The sequence below is a fragment of the Ciconia boyciana genome, chromosome 7 (assembly GCF_034638445.1).
Source record: "Ciconia boyciana chromosome 7, ASM3463844v1, whole genome shotgun sequence".
NCBI lineage: Eukaryota > Metazoa > Chordata > Aves > Ciconiiformes > Ciconiidae > Ciconia > Ciconia boyciana.
In genome coordinates, this window is record NC_132940.1 from 56,365,454 (window position 1) to 56,383,514 (window position 18,061).

At 65.4% G+C, this 18,061-nt stretch overlaps 3 protein-coding genes across 3 annotated transcripts; all 3 read left to right on the forward strand.

The window, feature by feature from the left end:
• Positions 1-6,752, forward strand: PRSS56 (serine protease 56). The gene is made up of 17 exons (XM_072868242.1): positions 1-22; positions 863-1,024; positions 1,674-1,871; positions 2,419-2,472; positions 2,818-3,007; positions 3,111-3,219; positions 3,299-3,458; positions 3,618-3,760; positions 3,880-4,039; positions 4,153-4,341; positions 4,448-4,609; positions 4,766-4,829; positions 5,107-5,269; positions 5,676-5,823; positions 5,955-6,041; positions 6,344-6,450; positions 6,579-6,752. The coding sequence occupies exons 1-17, from the start codon at positions 1-3 to the stop codon at positions 6,750-6,752; spliced, it is 2,292 nt and encodes a 763-aa protein (XP_072724343.1).
• Positions 6,753-7,836: 1,084 nt separating this feature from the next.
• On the forward strand, positions 7,837-11,929 carry CHRND (cholinergic receptor nicotinic delta subunit). The gene is made up of 12 exons (XM_072867511.1): positions 7,837-7,888; positions 8,665-8,810; positions 9,004-9,048; positions 9,150-9,259; positions 9,364-9,519; positions 9,770-9,885; positions 10,136-10,336; positions 10,682-10,793; positions 10,906-11,020; positions 11,242-11,443; positions 11,549-11,661; positions 11,747-11,929. Exons 1-12 carry the CDS (start codon positions 7,837-7,839, stop codon positions 11,927-11,929), a joined length of 1,551 nt encoding a protein of 516 aa, XP_072723612.1.
• An 887-nt stretch (positions 11,930-12,816) lies between these two features.
• On the forward strand, positions 12,817-17,535 carry CHRNG (cholinergic receptor nicotinic gamma subunit). Its single transcript, XM_072867472.1, is given in 14 exon segments — positions 12,817-12,864; positions 12,867-13,007; positions 13,009-13,066; positions 13,466-13,605; positions 13,712-13,756; positions 13,967-14,076; positions 14,174-14,329; positions 14,613-14,710; positions 15,508-15,711; positions 15,995-16,109; positions 16,379-16,493; positions 16,845-17,049; positions 17,152-17,285; positions 17,368-17,535. Coding segments are annotated over 14 exon segments (1,737 nt in total).
• Positions 17,536-18,061: the final 526 nt, after the last annotated feature.

Below are 18,061 nucleotides of genomic sequence, written 5' to 3' on the forward strand. Positions count from 1 at the left end.
ATGCCAGCCGGCGTCCTGCAAGGTCAGTGGGGCACAGGGACGGGGCATCTTTGCGGAGGGTTTGGTTGCGGACGAGGCGGCTGTAGGAGCTGGGACTCCTGGGTTCACTCTCAGGAAGAGGGGGAAGCGCAAGCACAATGCCCGGGCCCTGGCAAAGCCCCCCATGCCCGCACCACCTGTACTGGGTAGCAAACGCTGCCTGTGGCACCCGGGGACACCGGGGCTGCGGGGAGCGGTGTGGTTCATGTCCCGCGGCCACCAGCGCTCCCTCCTGCCCCAGGTACCTGCGCCAGCTCCAGGGGACCCTCTGCAAGGGCACGGCCAGCAGGAGGGCGGCTGTGGGTGGATACGGGTGGGCACAGGTACGGGCACACGTGGGGATGCACATACAGGGCACGCACAGGACTGTACACACGTGGGCACACGCAGGGACGTGCAGACACGGGCACACAGACCCTGGCACACACAAGTGAGCACCCAGGGTGTGGCACAGGTGTGCACAGAGGTGCGTGCGCACGGACACGCATGGGCACGCAGGGGCACACCTGCCCAGGCTCACACCCTGCTCCATGCCCACATTTGCACACGTGTGTTCACAGGGCCCCCACGTGCAGCAGGCACACACAGGCCTGGGCAAACACCCTCCCCACACCATGCGCCCATGTGCCAACACCACCAGGGAGGTGACCGTCGTGCCTGTCACCCTAGGCAATGCCAACAGGTGACAGGTCCTGCGCAGCCTGACTCCCACCATGGAGATATCAGGACACGTGCACTGGGTGGGCTGGGGGCACCCCGTGGCCGCGGTGGGGCACAGTGGTGGGGGCACCGGGGGCCTGAGTGCCCTGCATTTGCCCGGCAGCGCTGTCGAGCCGGGGGACGCTGGTGCTGGAGGCGGCGCTGAGGAGCGCGTTGCTGGCGCTGGAGCGGGCACTGGCTGAGCAGCAGCGGCAGCGGGGCGCCTGCGGGCTCTGTGCCCCCTGCCTCTTCCCCCCCTGCACCAACCTCACCCACCACTGCCCACGTGAGTCACGGCCCCCGGCCCCCATGGCCCCATCCCCAGGAGACCCTACCCAAACAGAGCCCAGGGTCCCCACCCAAACACTGCCCAGGGTCCCTATCCAAACGCTGCCCGTGGTCCCTATGCAAATACCACCCCATGCCCAAGAGACCCTACCCAAACAGGCACCCATGCCTGGAGACCCTACCCAAATATTGCTTTGGGTCCCTAACAGAGCACCACCCCATCCCCTAGAAACCCTATCAAAATGACACCCCAAGACCCTACCCAAACAGTACCCCCTCCCCTGTAGGCTTTACCCCATAGGCTTTACCAAAACAGTGCCCAGACTCCCAAAACATATCCCTAACTGCTAAAGACCCTACCAAAACACCAGAGACCCTGCCCAAGGAATTCCCCATCCTCTCTAGATCATACCCAAACATCACCTAGAACCCTACTCAAAACATTGTCCAATCCCTTGCCTCCTTCCCAGACATCCCCGCAAAAACACATCCCAGCACCCAGGAGACCCTACCAAAACACGCCAGCACCGCAGTCCCATCGTGCCCCCTTCCCACCCGTCCCAAAGCGGAGCCTGCGGTGGCCCAGGTGGAGGTGGGCAGGAGGCAGGGAGGACATGGGGATGCCCACGGCCCTGCTGTCCTTGCAGCGCCGGCCGTGCCCCCCGCCATGCCCCCCAGCTGCCAGGCCCTGCTGGATGCCCAGGCGCTGCCCGAGCTGCCCCAGCGCAACTGGGCACTGAGCCAGGCCTGTGCCCCCTACCAGCGCCTGTGCCCACCCGAGGGGGCCCAGCACGCCTGCGCCCCACTCAGCGCCCGGCTCTGCCGCCACCGCCTCCAGGAGTGCCGTGAGTGGGCACCCGCATCACCCCTGGCTCCTCCCAAAGAAGGGAGACCCTACAATAAACAAACAGGGCACTCCAGGGGATGCCTGGGATTGCCTGGAGGGGATATGGGGCATTGCGGGTGACAGGGGGTGCTGTGGTGGGGTGGGCAGGCCGGGGAGGTGGGGGTACGGTAGGGTGATGGGAGATCTCTGGTGGGATGGGAGACTGGGGGGGATGGAGGGATCTGGGGTGAGAGGTAGAGATTTGGGGGATGGAGGTACTGGGGGCAATGAGCGGTTTGGGGGGGATGGGGTGTTGAGGGACGATGGAGAATCTGGGGTGGGAAAGGGGAGTGTGGGGGAACGGGGCAAGGGGAGGTGACGGACAGATTGGGGACACCGAGTCACTGGGGGTGACAAGCACTCCTGGGGTGTACAGGGGCTCTTGTTTGGGATGATGGGAGTCTGGGGGGCACTGAATGGAACCAGAGGGAACTGGGGACAGCAGGCACATGGCGGTGACATCGGGGTGGGGTGTCCCCACTTGCCATGACAGCCTGTCCCCACAGGGACGGCCGCCGCAGCCCCGGACCCCGATGCACCAGCAGAGGCGGCGATGCCAGGTGAGCTAGGGCAGCCCCGTGGTGTCCGCGCCACCCCCCCACCATACCGGTGGGCGTCCCCGGCCCCTTGGCTGCCTGCTGGGCCGGGGGGCAGAGGTTAGCGTCGGCAGCTGCCGGGCCGCGGGGTGCCCCCGTCCCGCCGCCCGCTCGCCTCCGTGAGCACAATGAGGCTTGACAGCACGCCCAGCGCAGTCTGACCCCCCCGGGGGCCACCCGCCGCTCCCACCGCCTGCCATGGCCATCCCGGCACCGCCGTGCCTGGCCACCCAGTGCCCACCCAGGAGAGGTGGCGTCCCGGCAGTGGGGCTGCAAGACCCCCCCTCTCACCCCAGCTTTGTCCCCCAGGGAGCTGCGGGCGCCGCAGGGGCCCCCAAGCCAACGCCACGGCTCCCCGAGGACGGATCATGGGCGGCAGCGTGGCCCCACGGGGGGCCTGGCCCTGGCTGGTGTCGGTGCGGCTCCACGGGGAGCTGATGTGCGGAGGGGTGCTAGTGGGGCACTCCTGGGTCCTCACCGCAGCCCACTGCTTCGCCGGGTACGGTGGGGGGCACGGCAACATAGGGATGATGTCCCTGCAGAGGGGGGCATGGGGTGGCACCCCTGTCACCCCTGTAACTCACTGCCCGCCACCCTGCCAGGAACCAGAACGAGCTGGCGTGGACGGTGGTGGTGGGCGACCATGAGCTGGGCAAGCCGGACGTGGGCGAGCGGGCAGTGCCCGTCCGGCGCATCCTGCCTCACCCCAAGGTCAGTGGAGGTGGGCACCCCCTGACCTCCCTGTGCATGCTCCAGGGCCCCCTACTGACACCCCCCCATCTCCTTCCAGTTTAACCCCAAGACATTTCACGGGGACCTGGCGCTGCTGGAGCTGGCGGTGCCGCTGGCCCCATCGCCCACCGTCAGTCCCGTGTGCCTGCCCAGCGGCCCCTCAGAGCCCAGCCCTGGCACCGCCTGCTACATCGCAGGCTGGGGCTCCCTCTACGAAGGTAGGTGCCACCCCAACACCTGCGGGGTCTATGGGGTATCCCCCTCAGTGCCCTCTCTGACGCCCATCGTGCCGATGCACTGAGCCAGGGCAGGGAGGTGCAACAGAGAGGGGGGTGCCCAGGCACGGGGGACCCTGTAACAGGTGCCTTGCCCGGCAGAGGGGCCGGCAGCCGACGTGGTGATGGAGGCGCGAGTGCCCCTGCTCAGCCAGGAGACGTGCCGGGGTGCCCTGGGCAGGGACATGCTCACCAACGCCATGTTCTGTGCCGGGTACTTGTCCGGCGGCATCGACTCCTGCCAGGTAATGCCCAGGGCTCAAAAGTCCCTCGTGGCACACAGCGCTGGGCACGCGCCCAGCACAGCCCGGCAGCGCGGCTGGGGTCCCGGCCCAGACCTATGCATGGGCATCCCCCCTCCCAGGGAGACTCGGGGGGCCCACTGGCATGCCAGGACCCCTCCTCGCACCACTTCGTCCTCTACGGTATCACTTCGTGGGGCGACGGCTGCGGCGAGCGGGGCAAACCGGGCGTCTACACCCGCGTCGCTGCCTTCGCGGACTGGCTCAGCCTCCAGATGGACCGTGAGTGCCGCCGGCCGTGCCGGGGGGGATGGAGATGCCCAGGGCGCTGCTGGGATACGTCGCCCTGGGAAGGGGGTGTTCAGCACCTCATGGCAGCCCCGGTGCCCTCGCAGCTGCCCCCGGCAGCCGGGAACCGAGCTGCTTCGACCTGCTGGCGCTGGCCCAGCTGCCCCCTGAGCAGCAGCCGCCTGAGCGCGCCCGCCTCTGCGCCTTCTACGCCGGGTCCTGCCGGGGCCCCCAGGGCCGGGCTGCCTGCGACCGCCTGTCCGAGGAGACCTGCCGCGCCAGGACGAGACGATGCGGTGAGCCGGGGGTCAAACCTGGGTGAGGGTATGGAGTGGGACCCCGTTTCTGGCAGCGTGGGGCTGGCGTGGTGCCGAGGCCATGACTTTTCCACTGCGCCCGCAGAGTTGCGCTCCTACGCTCAGACCTTGGTGGATCTCCTGCGCCAGGCTGGGGACTTCATCCGAAACCAGTTCGACTTCTCCTTCCTCACCCGCGCCCTGCCCCAGCTCCTGGGCAAGATCTATGGGCACCTCTTCCACCCCCGCGTCCGCAGGGATACCCCAGGTACCCTCCCGGGCTGGGCCACCCCGAGCCCGCTTGGAATCCCATTGGCCCCCCCATGCCAGTGGCCAGGGCACCAGCAGCCTGCAGGACTCTCACTGGCACCCCCGTGAGAGTCCCCTACACCTTGTCCCTCCTGTCCCTTTCTTGTCCCCACAGGCCTGGCTGTGGCAGGGGGCCAGCCCAGCTCCATGGCAGAGGGACCCCAGAGACCTCCCACCAGGTGAGGCGTGGTGGGCCACAGGACAAGGTGGGGCTAAAGGGTTTTAGGAGGTGGGCAAGATGCCCATGGGTGCTGACATGGCTTTTTGGCCATGGCCTAAGGCATTGGGGTCCTGCTCTTCCTGCAACCAGGGCACACCCGGATGGAGGTGGGCACGGCCCCCCGGGGTGCCCAGGGCCAGCCAGGTCCCACCAGGGGTGCGCAGGGCAGGGGGTGGCACTGCCCAGGGACAGGTGCCACCGGGCACCTGCCTGAGCTTGCCCTGCTGTGCTTGCAGGTGGGGGGCCGGGCGGCCGCCCGCCTTTGCAGGGCTCTTTGGGGCCGTGGGACCCCGGCTGCAGGACTGGGTGGAGGCGCTGAGGGCCATGGCGGGGGGCAGCCCCCCAGCACCCACCCTGGACGGGGGGCAGCTCCCCGGGGAGACATGGCTTTTCTTGCAGGTATTTGGGGAGGGATGGGCTGGGGGGAGCCCCTGCCCCTCTGTTAACAGTGCCACCGGGGACCAAAGCCCAGCAGTTCCCCCATGTCCCCTCCTGACATCCCTTGGGCCCATCATCCCCCGTGCAGCCACAGAGGTGGCATCTCCCACTCTGCCACCACAGAGGGGGCATCTCACCCTCTGCAGCTGAAACCAGTGCTCCCAGTCCAACCAGTGCAGAGCCAGCCATGGGTCTGACCCCACAGCTTAGGATCTGACCCAATGCAGCCATAAAGACGTCGTGTGTCCTCAATGCCCCATCCGACACCGGCCCAGCCGTGCCCTGCGCTCTGCCACTGTGCATCTGACGGTGCCCACGGGTGCCCCGTGGGTGCCCCACCGTCCATCCTGTCCCCCCTTCCCTTCAGCAGGGCGACGAGGTGGTGGAGGAGCTGGTGGGACAGGGACGAGCCTTCCTCGCCCAGCTGCGGGCAGAGCTGGACCTTGGCACCCCTCTTGAAGCCACAAAGCTGCGATCGGCACCCAGAGAGCTGGCAGGGACCCCCATGCCGAGCCGTGAGCCCTGGGAGCTGGGGGGACTGGGGCCAACGGGGCAGCGGGGTATCCATCCACTGGCCGGCTCTGTGCCCAGGCAGTGCCCACTGGCAGCGTCCCCGCCAGGGTTTTCACATCTCTCTCGGTGGCAGGGTCCGTGCCGAGGGAGAAACGTGAGCTGGTGCCCACGGAGCTGCCGAGGGTGGAGGAGGAGGAGGAGGAGGCAGGCACAGGCAGAGGTAAGTGCCCTACAGCCCCTGGCCACTGTGGGATGCCATATGCCACCATGGGGACGGTGGCAAGCCCAGCCTTGGCTTCACACTCTGGTCCCAGGGCTGGTTGTCCCATGTCGGTGGGACAGCCCTCGGCCGTACCCCCCCTCCACAGGGACCCTCTGCCCCTGCTCCCTCAGCGTCCCCGGAGCATGGGTGCTCCTCCCCGGGGCGGGCAGCAGCATGGTGCCCCCGTGACTCGTCCCACCCCTCAGCGCACCCCTGATGTCCCCCCTCCATCTCTCTCCTGCCCGTCCCCGGGGCTGCAGCCTGCCCCGGCCTCAACGAGTCAGTGGTGCGGGTGGGTGCGGTGCGGGAGCTGTACGCCTGGGTGCTGCAGGTGCCCGAGCCGGACCTGGCCATGACCTTCCAGGAGGTGAGTGCCTCGTCCAGCTGCTCCAAGCCCCCTGCCCCAGCAGGCAGGCGGGGCCACCCCCCAGACCATCACCATCCTGCTGTGGCCCTGGCCCCCCTGGGACTCACAGTGTTTTCATCTTCTCACAGATCCTGGTGGATTTGGGCTCCAAAAACGCCAAGGGGCTGTACCGGGCACAGGTGCGGGCCACGGTGGGGGGCCGCCCCACGGTCTTCGCTGGCCTCGTGGGGCTGGAGAGTGACTCGCTGGCCCGCAGCATGCCTGGCCTCGTCGCTTTGGCGCTCGAGGCGCTGAAAACCTAACGGTGCCTGCGGTGCCCTGGGGCACCGTGCCAGCATGGGGACGGGGCGCTGGGGCAGGGCCCTCTCATGTCCTTCAAACACAGCTCCCTTCCCAGCTCAGGCTATTCCACCCTTTTGACACCCATCGTGCCTCAGTTTCCCTCTTCCCACCAGCGCTGTCTGACCTCCCCAGGGCAATGGGGCACCGGGGGGCACCTGGAGCATCTCAGCCGGGCATCACAGCCCTCTTGTCCCCTGGGACCCCCACCTTGGCAAGCCCACCCCCACCCCATTTTCCCTAGAGGCACTTGGGCTGTTATTTATTTGTACAGAGAAAGGTTTATTTTTCAATAAAGAAGGGCTCTATTTTCCAGTAGCTGGCGAGTGTGAAGCGGGTGCTGTGCCACCCCGTGCTGGCGAGGCAGGCGCCGGTGGGGGGACTTTCCATGGGGGATATGACATCCCATTGCATCCCCCTTCCCATTCCCCTGTACCCCAAAGTGATGCCCCCAGCCTCGGTTCCTGCCCCTGGCATCGGTGCTGTGCCCAGCCTGGCACAGACTCCCCAGCCCCCCCTCCTGCACACCGCGGCACCCGTAGCACAACACCGGTGCCCAGCCCTGGTGCCACCCCCTCGGGGATCCACAGGAAACCTCCTGCCGGTGCAGGGGCCGAGCGTGCCCTGGGCCAGCTGTGATTGCCGGGGTGGTGCCACCCCCGTGCTTGGGCATCGGCGGGTACCAACCCCTCCTGCTCCTGGGGAGCCTGCTGCCTCCGCGCCGCATCGCTGGGGCTGCTGAGCAGCAGGGAAGGGACCGCTCCTCCCCCTGCCCAGCGATGCCCATGCTGGGGTGCCCAGGCGCAGGGTGATGGGCTGACACCCGTGGGGCTGGCGAGGCCAGCTGCGCCTGCCCGTCTCCCCTTCTCCAGGCGCGGGGGTGCCGGAAGAGAGGGGTGGGAGCGGGTATGCGGTCCGGCACCCTTCCCCCTCGGCACCTGGCACCGTCCATCTCCCGCTCCGGCCGGCAGCCGGACATCCGCTTGGCCAGGCCAGGCGGGGAGGTGGCCACGGCCTGGCACTGCGCGAGGGCACTGCGGGCACCACATGGGGGACCTGCTGGCGCGGCTGGCCCTGCTTGGGGCGCTGGTGCTGTCGGGTGAGCGGGGCCCCAGGGTCTTGGGCACGGGGTTGCCCCATTGCTGGGGGGTTCTGGGCCCCCTCAGTGGGGTTGGTGGGGGGTGATGATGGCAGGATCCAAGCTGGGCACAAGTGCCCCAGGGTTGCATTTTGGGCATTACCTGGCAGAGCCCCATCACTGAGCGTCCCCTGCATCTCCATCCTGGCTGTGCCACCCGGAGCTGTGTCCCTGCCTGGGCCGTGTGTGTGTCTGTCTGTCTGTGCACGGTGGGGCTGCATCCGTGCCTGTGTCCCTGTGTGCCAGTGTATGAGTCCATCTGTCCGTGCACAGTGCCACTGTGTCTGTGTGTCCCTGTGTGTGCCTGTCTGCGTGCACACTGACGCTGCATCCATGACCACATGTCCCTGCCTATACTGGGTCCATGTCCATGTGTCCGTGTCCACACGTGCCTCTGTGTTGTGCATCCCCCTATGTGCACAGTGCCACCATGTCTGTACCCAAGTGTCTCATGTCTGTGGGTCCCTGTGTGTGCTGGGTCTGTATCTGTGTCCCTCTGTGTCCATGCTCACATCCTTGTCCCATGCCCACGTGTGCCCATGTGCTCCCGCACGTGTGTCATTCCTGCATGTCCCACGTCCATGCCCCTGTGCAGCACAGACATGCAGTGTCCTCGCCTCCTCCTGTCTCCTCCACCCTTACATCACCCTGCCCTCACTGAGCATCCCCGTGGGGTGGCACTGGGCCCAGTAACCCCCCCCAGCCCCATCCCAGTCTGCCTGACCCCACACTCCCAGGCGGGCTCTGCGTGAACCAGGAGGAACGGCTCATCCACCACCTCTTCGAAGAGAAGGGCTACAACAAGGAGGTGCGCCCCATCGTCTCCACTGACGAGGTTGTGGACGTCTACCTCGCCCTCACCCTCTCCAACCTCATCTCACTGGTGAGCCCCAGAGGGCAGTGCCCGCCGTGGGGTGCCCTCCAGCCATGCTTCACCCAGGGGCTGGCTGGGTGAGGGGAGCCCTGGGGCTGCTGCCCCGAACCCTGGCTGGTGAGGGTTGGGGGTCCTGGGCTGGGGGGGGGGGCAGCTGCTGGGCAAGGCCCTGGCATCTCACTGCCCCACACTGTTGTTGCAGAAAGAGGTGGACGAGACGCTCACCACCAACCTATGGCTTGAGCACGTGAGTAGGGACAGGCATCACGGCATCAGTTGTGCCCTGAGGCACGGGCAACAGGGTGTCCCAGTGCGGTGAGAGGGTGACCTGGGGATCCCCCGCTCCAGGGCTGGACCGATTACCGCCTGCAGTGGAACAAGTCTGAGTTTGGGGACATCGAGGTGCTCCGCCTGCCGCCAGACATGCTGTGGCTGCCTGAGATAGTCCTGGAGAACAAGTGAGCCGTGCCTCAGTTTCCCCTCCCGAACCCCACAAGGCATGCCCAGGGCTTCCCCTGCCACTCACCGGCCCTGCCATCGCCTCGGCTCTCTCCTGGTGCAGCAACGATGGGCTCTTTGAGATCGCCTACTACTGCAACGTCCTCATCTACAACACGGGCTACGTCTACTGGCTGCCGCCTGCCATCTTCCGCAGCGCCTGTCCCATCAACGTCGACTTCTTCCCCTTCGACTGGCAGAACTGCACCCTCAAATTCAGGTGCCAGGGGGCTGGCTGGGGCAGGGCAGGGCAGGGCAGGGCAGGGGCAGGCAGCAGGGTGGGCATCCCGGCCCCCTGCAGTGCCTGCTGCTGCCAGCACCTTCCCTTGCTGTTGGGCTGCAGCAAGGTGAGGGTTTGCAGGTGACTCAGTGGCCTGAGTCCATCGTGCTGGAGGTCAGGGTGGGTGGGTGGTGGGTAACAAGCAGCAGGCGCAGCCCCTCACCGCCTGTCCCCCACGGCCGCGGGCCAGCTCGCTGGCGTACAGTGCCCTAGAGATCAGCATGCACTTGAAGACGGATAGCGACCCGAAGACGGGCAAGTATTACCCGGTGGAGTGGATCATCATCGACCCTGAAGGCTTCACGGGTAACGCTTGTGCTCTCTGCCATGTCCTGTGGCAGCGGGACACCCTGTACAGGGCTTGGGGGCACCCTGGCATTGGGGCACCCTGCCATGGAGACACCCGAGCACCCAGGGCTTTGGCACCCTGGCACCCATCCCACCAAGCTTGGAGCTACCCAGACCCAGGACAGGGAGAACGGGTGCTGGTGGGGCTGGTGAGGATGGGCATGGCAGGGGCCCCCCATGCCATATGCTGTCTCATGTGCCCCGGCAGAGAACGGGGAATGGGAAATCATCCACCGCCCAGCCCGCAAGAACATCCACCCTGACAACCCCCCCGAGAGCAGTGAGCACCAGGACATCACCTTCTACCTCATCATCAAGCGCAAGCCGCTCTTCTACGTCATCAACATCGTCACGCCCTGCATCCTCATCGCCTTCATGGCCATCCTTGTCTTCTACCTGCCCGCCGACAGTGAGTGAGCCCCACAGCACCCGTGCCAGGCATGGGGGTCACCCCATGGGGCACCTCCATGTCCCACACCTGCACCAGATCCTGGGACATGGGGACACCCCAATGCCCGGCACGGGGACATCCTGGTACTGGGACACCCCCACATACACCATCATCCCAGCCAGGCACCCTGGCAGGGGCACACTTGGGCATAGGATACCCCATGTGGGACCCTGGGGTACCCCCATAATAGAAAACCCTATATGGGGCACTGTATGGTGGGACACTGGGAGGGCAATCCTGGCACTGGGAGCACTGGGAGGTGGACCTGGAGCAGGGTTTGCCCTGAGCTCACCTGCTTTCCAGGTGGTGAGAAGATGACCCTGGTGATCTCAGTGCTCCTGGCCCAGTCTGTCTTCCTTCTGCTCATCTCCCAGCGCCTGCCCGCCACCTCCCACGCCATCCCCCTCATCGGCAAGTGAGTCCTAGGTGCAGCGGGGACATCGCAGGGTCCCCGTGGTGCCAAGGGCACCTCTGCCTGTGCTCAGCCCCTGTGGCAATGCCAGCTCCAGGTCCATGCCCCCCCACAGGTACCTGCTTTTCATCATGCTGCTGGTGACAGCCGTGGTGGTGATCTGTGTCGTGGTCCTCAACTTCCATTTCCGCACCCCCAGCACCCATATCATGTCCGATTGGGTCAAAGAGGTGAGCGGGGTGCTAGGCTGGGGTGCGTGACCTGGTGGGGGCAGGGGTGGCACCGTGCCCCACAGAGGGCATGGGACAGCACAGCCCCGCCATTGCATTGGCATGGCCCATCTGCACCACCCCAAGGGGTTGCATGCCCGGGTTGGGGGCAGAGGGTGGGGACAAGATGTCGTTGCACTGAGGGGTGGCCGAGGGACCTGACACCACCTCCTGTGCCCCAGGTCTTCCTGGAGAGCCTGCCCCGTCTGCTGGGCATGTCGCAGCCGGCCGAGAGCCCAGTGGGCACGCCGTGCATCCGGCGCTGCAGCTCGGCCGGCTACATCGCCAAGGCGGAGGAGTACTTCAGCGTCAAGTCCCGCAGCGAGCTCATGTTCGAGAAGCAGTCGGAGCGGCACGGGCTGGCCAGCCGCATCACCCCTGCCCGTAAGCCTCAGCCCCTCTGTGGGGACACAGGGAAGGGTGGCAGAGCAGAGGTCTCTGGGGGTGGCAGCCCTTTGGAGCCTGTCTCACCACCCGCCTCGCTCCCAGGTTTGGCACCTGCGGATGCAGGCGAGGAGCAGCTCTACGAGCACATAAAACCCATCGTTGACGGTGCCAACTTCATCGTCAAGCACATGCAGGAGAAAAACAGCTACAATGAGGTGGGGGCTGCGGGCATGGGGAGGCAGAGGGGGTTCCCTGTGCCTGCTGTGCCCCCCACTGCCTGGCTTCTGGCTCCTTCCCCAGGAGAAGGAGAACTGGAACCGTGTGGCCCGGACCCTGGATCGCCTCTGCCTCTTCCTCATCACCCCCATGCTGGTGGTGGGCACCCTCTGGATCTTCCTCATGGGCATCTACAACCACCCCCCGCCACTGCCCTTTGCCGGAGACCCCTACGACTACCGGGAGGAGAACAAGCGCTTCATCTAGGGGGGGTGTCCCGTGTGCCAGCCCCCCACTCCTTCCCACTCACCAGCCTTGGCTTGGGAAAATAAAGCTGGATGCTTCTCACCACGGGGCGCTGAGCTGGTGGCTGCTCTCGGTGTGTCCCCCTGGGCACGGTGCCCACCCTGAGTGCTGTGTGTGTGCTGGGGAGGGTGATGCCCACCCAAGGAATGGGTGCTGTTGGGTGTCCTGAGCACGGTGGTCCTCAGCTGTGGCTGGAAGGGGTGTTTCCCAGAGGGGATGCCGTGGTACCAGCCCTGCTACCCCCGTTGGGCTGGGCACTCAGGACAGGATGGGCTGGGGAAGGGGATGGACCCCCCCAGCATGGCACCATTCCCTGCAGACCCACTGCAGTGCCCACATCACCCCCCGTCCCCATGACCCCCCAGCCAGACCCACGAGTGCCCCCCGGCACACCCCATCCCGCAGCGCCTGGCTGGGGGCCGAGGGGCTGTCTCCTTCCCCAGCTCGGCAGCGGGACGCCAGGGCTCCGGTTTCAGGGGGCACAGCTGACGTCCCCCCACCAGCAATGGCCTGGGACAGCTGTCACATCCCCTCTGCCGAGCCAGGAATCTCACCCCCCCACGCCGACCCCCCTGCACAGGGTCTCGCAGGATTTGGACCACCAAGGCAGGCATCGTTCCCCAGGCTGTCGTGGTGGGACTTGCCTGCCCCTTCCCCACCCTACACCCTGGGGGCAGCCACCGCCATGGGGGGGACAGGGCACTGCTGGGGGTGCTTGCAGGGGGGCACCCCTTTTCCATCACCCATGAAAGCCTGGGTTTCCACTGCCCCTCTGCGGGGGACACGGGGAAACTGAGGCACGGAGCTCATTTTGCCCCCAGACCCAATTCCAACCCCCTCGGCACAAAATGCCAGAAGAGCTTCCCAGCAAACTGCCATCACCCGGCCGGCGGGGGGGCGTGGGTGGTCACCTGTCCCTCCCCAGCCCCCGTGGCTGTTGGGAACAGCTGACGGTGGCAGGGGACAGCTGTCCTGTCCCACCGGGCGCCGGGCCCAGAACACCGCCGCATGGGCGGCCGAGCAGAGCCCCAGCCCCTGTGCCCCGCAGCACCGCCATGCGCTGCCACGGCCTCCTCCTCGCCCTCTGCGCCCTGGCAGGTAAGGGGTGCCTGCCCTGGGGGGGGGTACCCGGTCTCCCCTCGCCTTTGCCCTTGGGGGTTTGTCACCCACAGGTGTGTAGTGCACTGCCGTGCACCGTCCCTCTGGGGTGTCCCCATGCTGGCAGCCCGCTGTCCCCACGTCCTGCCCTGGAGAGGTCCCTGGGGTGAGCAGGGTGGGGGACGTGGGGGGGACGCACACCCCCCTGCTTGCACGCTGTGACGCTGATACACAGTCAGGCACACGCAGCCGCGTGTGCACACCCACAGTAACACAAGCGTGGGCATCCCCTCTCCTTGCACACCCCATGCCCCCCCACCCACGCCAGCAGGTCCTGGGGGCATCGGTGGCCCTGCTGTCCCCACCCCGGGGTGCCCCCATGGCACATGCCCTCCCCAGGTGTGGGCTGCAGGAACCAGGAGGAGAAGCTGCTCCAGGACCTCATGACCAACTACAACCAGCACCTGCGCCCGGCCCTGCATGGGGACCAGATCATCGATGTCACCCTCAAGCTCACCCTCACCAACCTCATCTCCCTGGTGAGAGACCCCCTCCCTGGTCCCCATAGCAGGATGGGTTTGCCCCCACATGTGGGCAGAGGCGGGCAGGGTGCTAAAGCCATCTCCCCCCTTCCTTCCTTGCCAGAACGAGCGGGAGGAGACCCTCACCACCAACGTCTGGATCGAGATGGTGAGACCCCTCACCTCCAGGCAGGACCCCCCTGGCCCACGTTTGCATCTCAGGGTGGCACCCTGTGGAGGGCTGGCACCATAACCTGCACCCCCTTTTGTGGGTGCCCCCAGCTGAGCCTATTTGGGGGGCAGCACGGGACAGGCAGCTCACAAGCTCCCCCACCTCAGGGAGCACCGTGACCATCCCTCTTTGCTCCCCTTCCCCCAGCAATGGTCCGATTATCGCCTGCAGTGGGACCCCAAGAAATACGACAACATCCAGCTGCTGCGGGTGCCCTCCACCATGGTCTGGCTTCCTGACATCGTCCTGGAAAACAAGTAGGTGACGGGGCAATGGGGACATATCCCTGCCCAGGGGATGGCAGCTGCCCCCCCCGAGCATGGTTTGGGGCTGAGCCCACCCTTTCCCCGCCAGCATCGACGGGACATTCGAAATCACCCTCTACACCAACGTGCTGGTGTCCCCCGATGGCAGCATCTACTGGCTGCCCCCCGCCATCTACCGCAGCGCCTGCGCCATCCATGTCACCTATTTCCCCTTCGACTGGCAGAACTGCACCATGGTCTTCCAGTGAGCACCGGCTGGGCATGCGCGGGCACCATGGCGGGTCCTCCTGGGACACAAGGGATTAGCATGGGATGTCCACCTTTGCCCTGGGGCAACAAGTCCCTGGGCAGATAAGTGCCACCTACCTGTCCCCTGGCACCCCATCGGTGGCAGGAGGCACCTTGGCCAAGACAAGCACCCCAAAGCAGAGCTGGAGGTGGCCAGCGTGACCTGGTGCCACACTGGCACCCTTTGCCCATCCACCCTGCTGCATGCCAGCCTGTGCCACCACCTTCTCCCTCTCCAGGTCCCAGACATACAGTGCCAATGAAATCAACCTGCTGCTGACAGTGGAGGAAGGCCAGACGGTGGAGTGGATCTCCATTGACCCCGAGGCTTTCACAGGTAACACCGTGGCCGCCCCCGTGGCACAAGAGCATCCTGCCACGGGGGGCACCCAACAGGCCTGGTGCTACACTGGTGGCTGCCAAAAGCAGGGCTGTGGGGGCTATTAGCAGCTCCCGCCATTACATAGGCACTTAACCTATTAGTGGAAGCAGGAGTGTGGGAGAGATTTGTTTTTCTAACCCCCCCGGCTTGGGTCTTTCACTGCCTGGCAGCTGCTCCCGGAGAGCACCGCTCCTGGGAGCTTGATTGATGCTGGGAACGTAGCTGTCACGGCCAAACGATGACGTTTTCCATCACATTTTAATTGCATATTGAAGGAACAAAATGCTTTTCGGGCAGCGAGATTTATTTTTTCATTACCGGCCCGAGCTGCGATCTTGATTGGGAAAAATCTATCGCTCCCGCAGACAGTGGGGGAAAACAGCACGCTGTCACCCAGCGTCATGCTCGGCTTCCCCCCATGGTACCCTGGGGGCAGGGAGACTGGGGGACCCCAGCCCCACACGTAACACCCTGGGAGCCCTCAAGGGGCTCGAGGTGCCCCATATGTGCCTGGCTGCCCCCTCCAACAGCTTTTTGGGGTATTTTGCCCCGGCACCCTGGCATGCTCTGCAGTGCTCATCTCCCTCCCCAGCGGCTCTAGCACCTTTCCTCACACTGTGTCCAGCCTGGGTGCCCCGTGGAGCCCACACCGATCACCAGCTCTCCCCTTCCTCCCCCCCCGGGCAAGGGGGCTGGCAGCCCCAGTGCCCCCGGCAGGGTGGTGGGACTCACGTGGCACCGCTGCATGGCAGAGAACGGCGAATGGGTCATCAAGCACCGCCCTGCTCGGAAGATCATAAATTCGGAGCACTTCACCCCAGATGACACTCAGTACCAGCAGGTCGTCTTCTACCTCATCATCCAGCGCAAGCCACTCTTCTACATCATCAACATCATCGTGCCCTGTGTCCTCATCTCTGCCATGGCTGTGCTGGTCTACTTTCTGCCCGCCAAAGGTACACATTGGTGCCGTGCCCATGGGGGGCACGGGGATGTGGAAGTGGGGCAGCGACGGGCAAGGAAGGGCTCATTGTCCCCTCTGTGCTTGGGGACCATCAGTGCCATCTCTCACCCACTCCTGTGATATTTGGAGGGGGGTGAATTTCCAGGTACCCCATGGTTAAAGCCTCATGGCAGGACTTGGCCAGTTCAGCTTTGAGGTGGAGGCTTTTTGCCAAAGGAAGGCAATGCCCACACCACTGCCCTGTGCCAACCTCTGCCTTCCCCCCTCCTTGGCAGCGGGTGGGCAGAAATGCACCGTCTCCATCAACGTCCTCCTGGCCCAGACCGTCTTCCTCTTCCTCATTGCCCAGAAGGTGCCCGAGACCTCCCAGGCTGTGCCTCTCATTGGGAAGTAAGTGATGCACAGGGACGGGGGTGCCAGCCCTGCTGTCACACTGTGCCAGTGGGGTCTCTGGGTGCTGTGCAGCAGCCAGTGCCCAGGAACAGGACCCTGGCACAGAAATAACCCCCAGCCCAGGTGGGGCTGGCACAGGGCTACCACGTGTCTGTGTCCCACTGCCGGTCCCCAGCGTACAGCCCAGGAGGGCACTGAGAAGGACCTTACATGCCCATAGCTTGTGACCCAGCAGCCCCATATAAGGCCCGGTGTCCCCTCCCCAGGTACCTGACCTTCCTCATGGTGGTGACGGTGGTGATCGTGGTGAACGCTGTCATTGTCCTCAACATCTCACTGAGAACACCCAACACTCACTCCATGTCCCAGAGAGTGCGCCAGGTACCTGCTGTCATCCCCCTACCCCTTATAAATGGGGAATGGGGTGGGTATTTGGGGACTAAGGCCATGTCCCTCGCAGAGTGGGGTGGTGGGCATGCCTTCATCTGAGTGCAAGTCCTGGCACAAAGAGGGACCCCCCAGATGTCCCCAAGGGACCACACTGTGCCACCAAACCCCTCCAAGCCACTCCGAGCACTGGGGAGCAGCAGGTGCTAACACACTCAGCATCCCGGTGGCACAAGGGTACCCCATGGGGATGCTCCAGGCGATGCAAGGGGACCCAGTCGCACCTATTGGGTGCCCTGGGCGGTGTGCGGAGGGTCAGGTCCCCGCGGGTGATGCTGTGCCCAGGTGTGCCTGCACCTCCTGCCCCGCTACCTGGGCATGCACATGCCAGAGGAGACACCGGGGCCACCGCGAGCTGCCCGGAGACGCAGCTCCCTGGGGCTCATGGTGAAAGCCGACGAGTACATGCTCTGGAAAGCCCGGACTGAGCTGCTCTTTGAGAAACAGAAGGAGAGGGACGGGCTGATGAAAACCGTGCTGGAGAAGATTGGTGAGTGCCCCCGGGGGGTTGGCACCTCCCTGCGAAGCTGGGCGATGTGCCAGGTGGCTGGGCGCTCACTAGTGCCCACTGTGCTGGCTCCGCTGCCCATAGGACGTGGCCTGGAGAGCGGCAGTGCCCAGGACTTCTGCCAGAGCCTGGAGGAGGCAAGCCCTGAGATCCGCGCCTGCGTGGATGCCTGCAACCACATCGCCAATGCCACGCGGGAACAGAACGACTTCAGCAGCGTGAGTCAGGGCCAGGGGGGAGAGGGACCTGCATAGGGGGCAGTGGGGGCAGCCCTCACCCCCCTCCTCGTACCACCGGCAGGAGAGCGAAGAGTGGATCCTGGTGGGACGGGTGATTGACCGTGTCTGCTTCTTCATCATGGCCTCCCTCTTCATGTGCGGCACCATCGGCATCTTCCTCATGGCTCACTTCAACCAGGCACCTGCCCTGCCCTTCCCTGGGGACCCCAAGCAGTACCTGCCGCAGTGATGCCCGCAGGCACCTGCCAGCTCTCCTGCTGCTGGGACTGCCGGACCCAGGGGCTGGGTGCCCCCAAACCAGCCTGCCTGGCTGAGATCCCTGCAGCCACAGCAGCTCCTGGTGCCAAGCACAGCACTGGAGGAGGACTGGGAGTGGCAGGGCTCTGCCACTCCGCAGCAGTGGTGGTGATGGGGAAGGGGACAACACGGGGTGGCCATGCTGTGCTGAACATGGAAGTAAAGCCTGTGGCAGTCTCGCGAGCCTCTGTGGCATCGTTGCTGCATGCCCACTGATGGGGTTACCGCTCTCAGACAGGCTGGGTGTGCCACCCGTGCAGGCTGGCTGCAGACCTCTAAGCCACACAGTCCTGTCCCAGCACCCCACAAGGGTGCTGAGAGACGAGACAAGGCAGAACTGGAGCAGAGTCAGGCACCTGATGAGCCATGCACCAGTGCTAGCAGCAAGAGCCCACTGCAAATTCACAGCTTCAAGCCCAGGGCAAATGGGGCCCCTGGCATCCCTTGCCACAGCAATG

What these genes read in the sequence shown, in the direction of transcription:
- CHRND (XM_072867511.1), top strand. Translation starts at nt 7,837, where the DNA reads ATGGGGGACCTGCTGGCGCGGCTGGCCCTGCTTGGGGCGCTGGTGCTG. An exon ending in TCTCCAACCTCATCTCACTG is followed by an intron (nt 8,811 to 9,003) that starts GTGAGCCCCAGA and finishes CTGTTGTTGCAG; the next exon opens with AAAGAGGTGGACGAGACGCT. An exon ending in CGACCCTGAAGGCTTCACGG is followed by an intron (nt 9,886 to 10,135) that starts GTAACGCTTGTG and finishes GTGCCCCGGCAG; the next exon opens with AGAACGGGGAATGGGAAATC.
- PRSS56 (XM_072868242.1), top strand. Translation starts at nt 1, where the DNA reads ATGCCAGCCGGCGTCCTGCAAG. An exon ending in CCTCACCCACCACTGCCCAC is followed by an intron (nt 1,025 to 1,673) that starts GTGAGTCACGGC and finishes CTGTCCTTGCAG; the next exon opens with CGCCGGCCGTGCCCCCCGCC. An exon ending in AGCAGAGGCGGCGATGCCAG is followed by an intron (nt 2,473 to 2,817) that starts GTGAGCTAGGGC and finishes TTTGTCCCCCAG; the next exon opens with GGAGCTGCGGGCGCCGCAGG.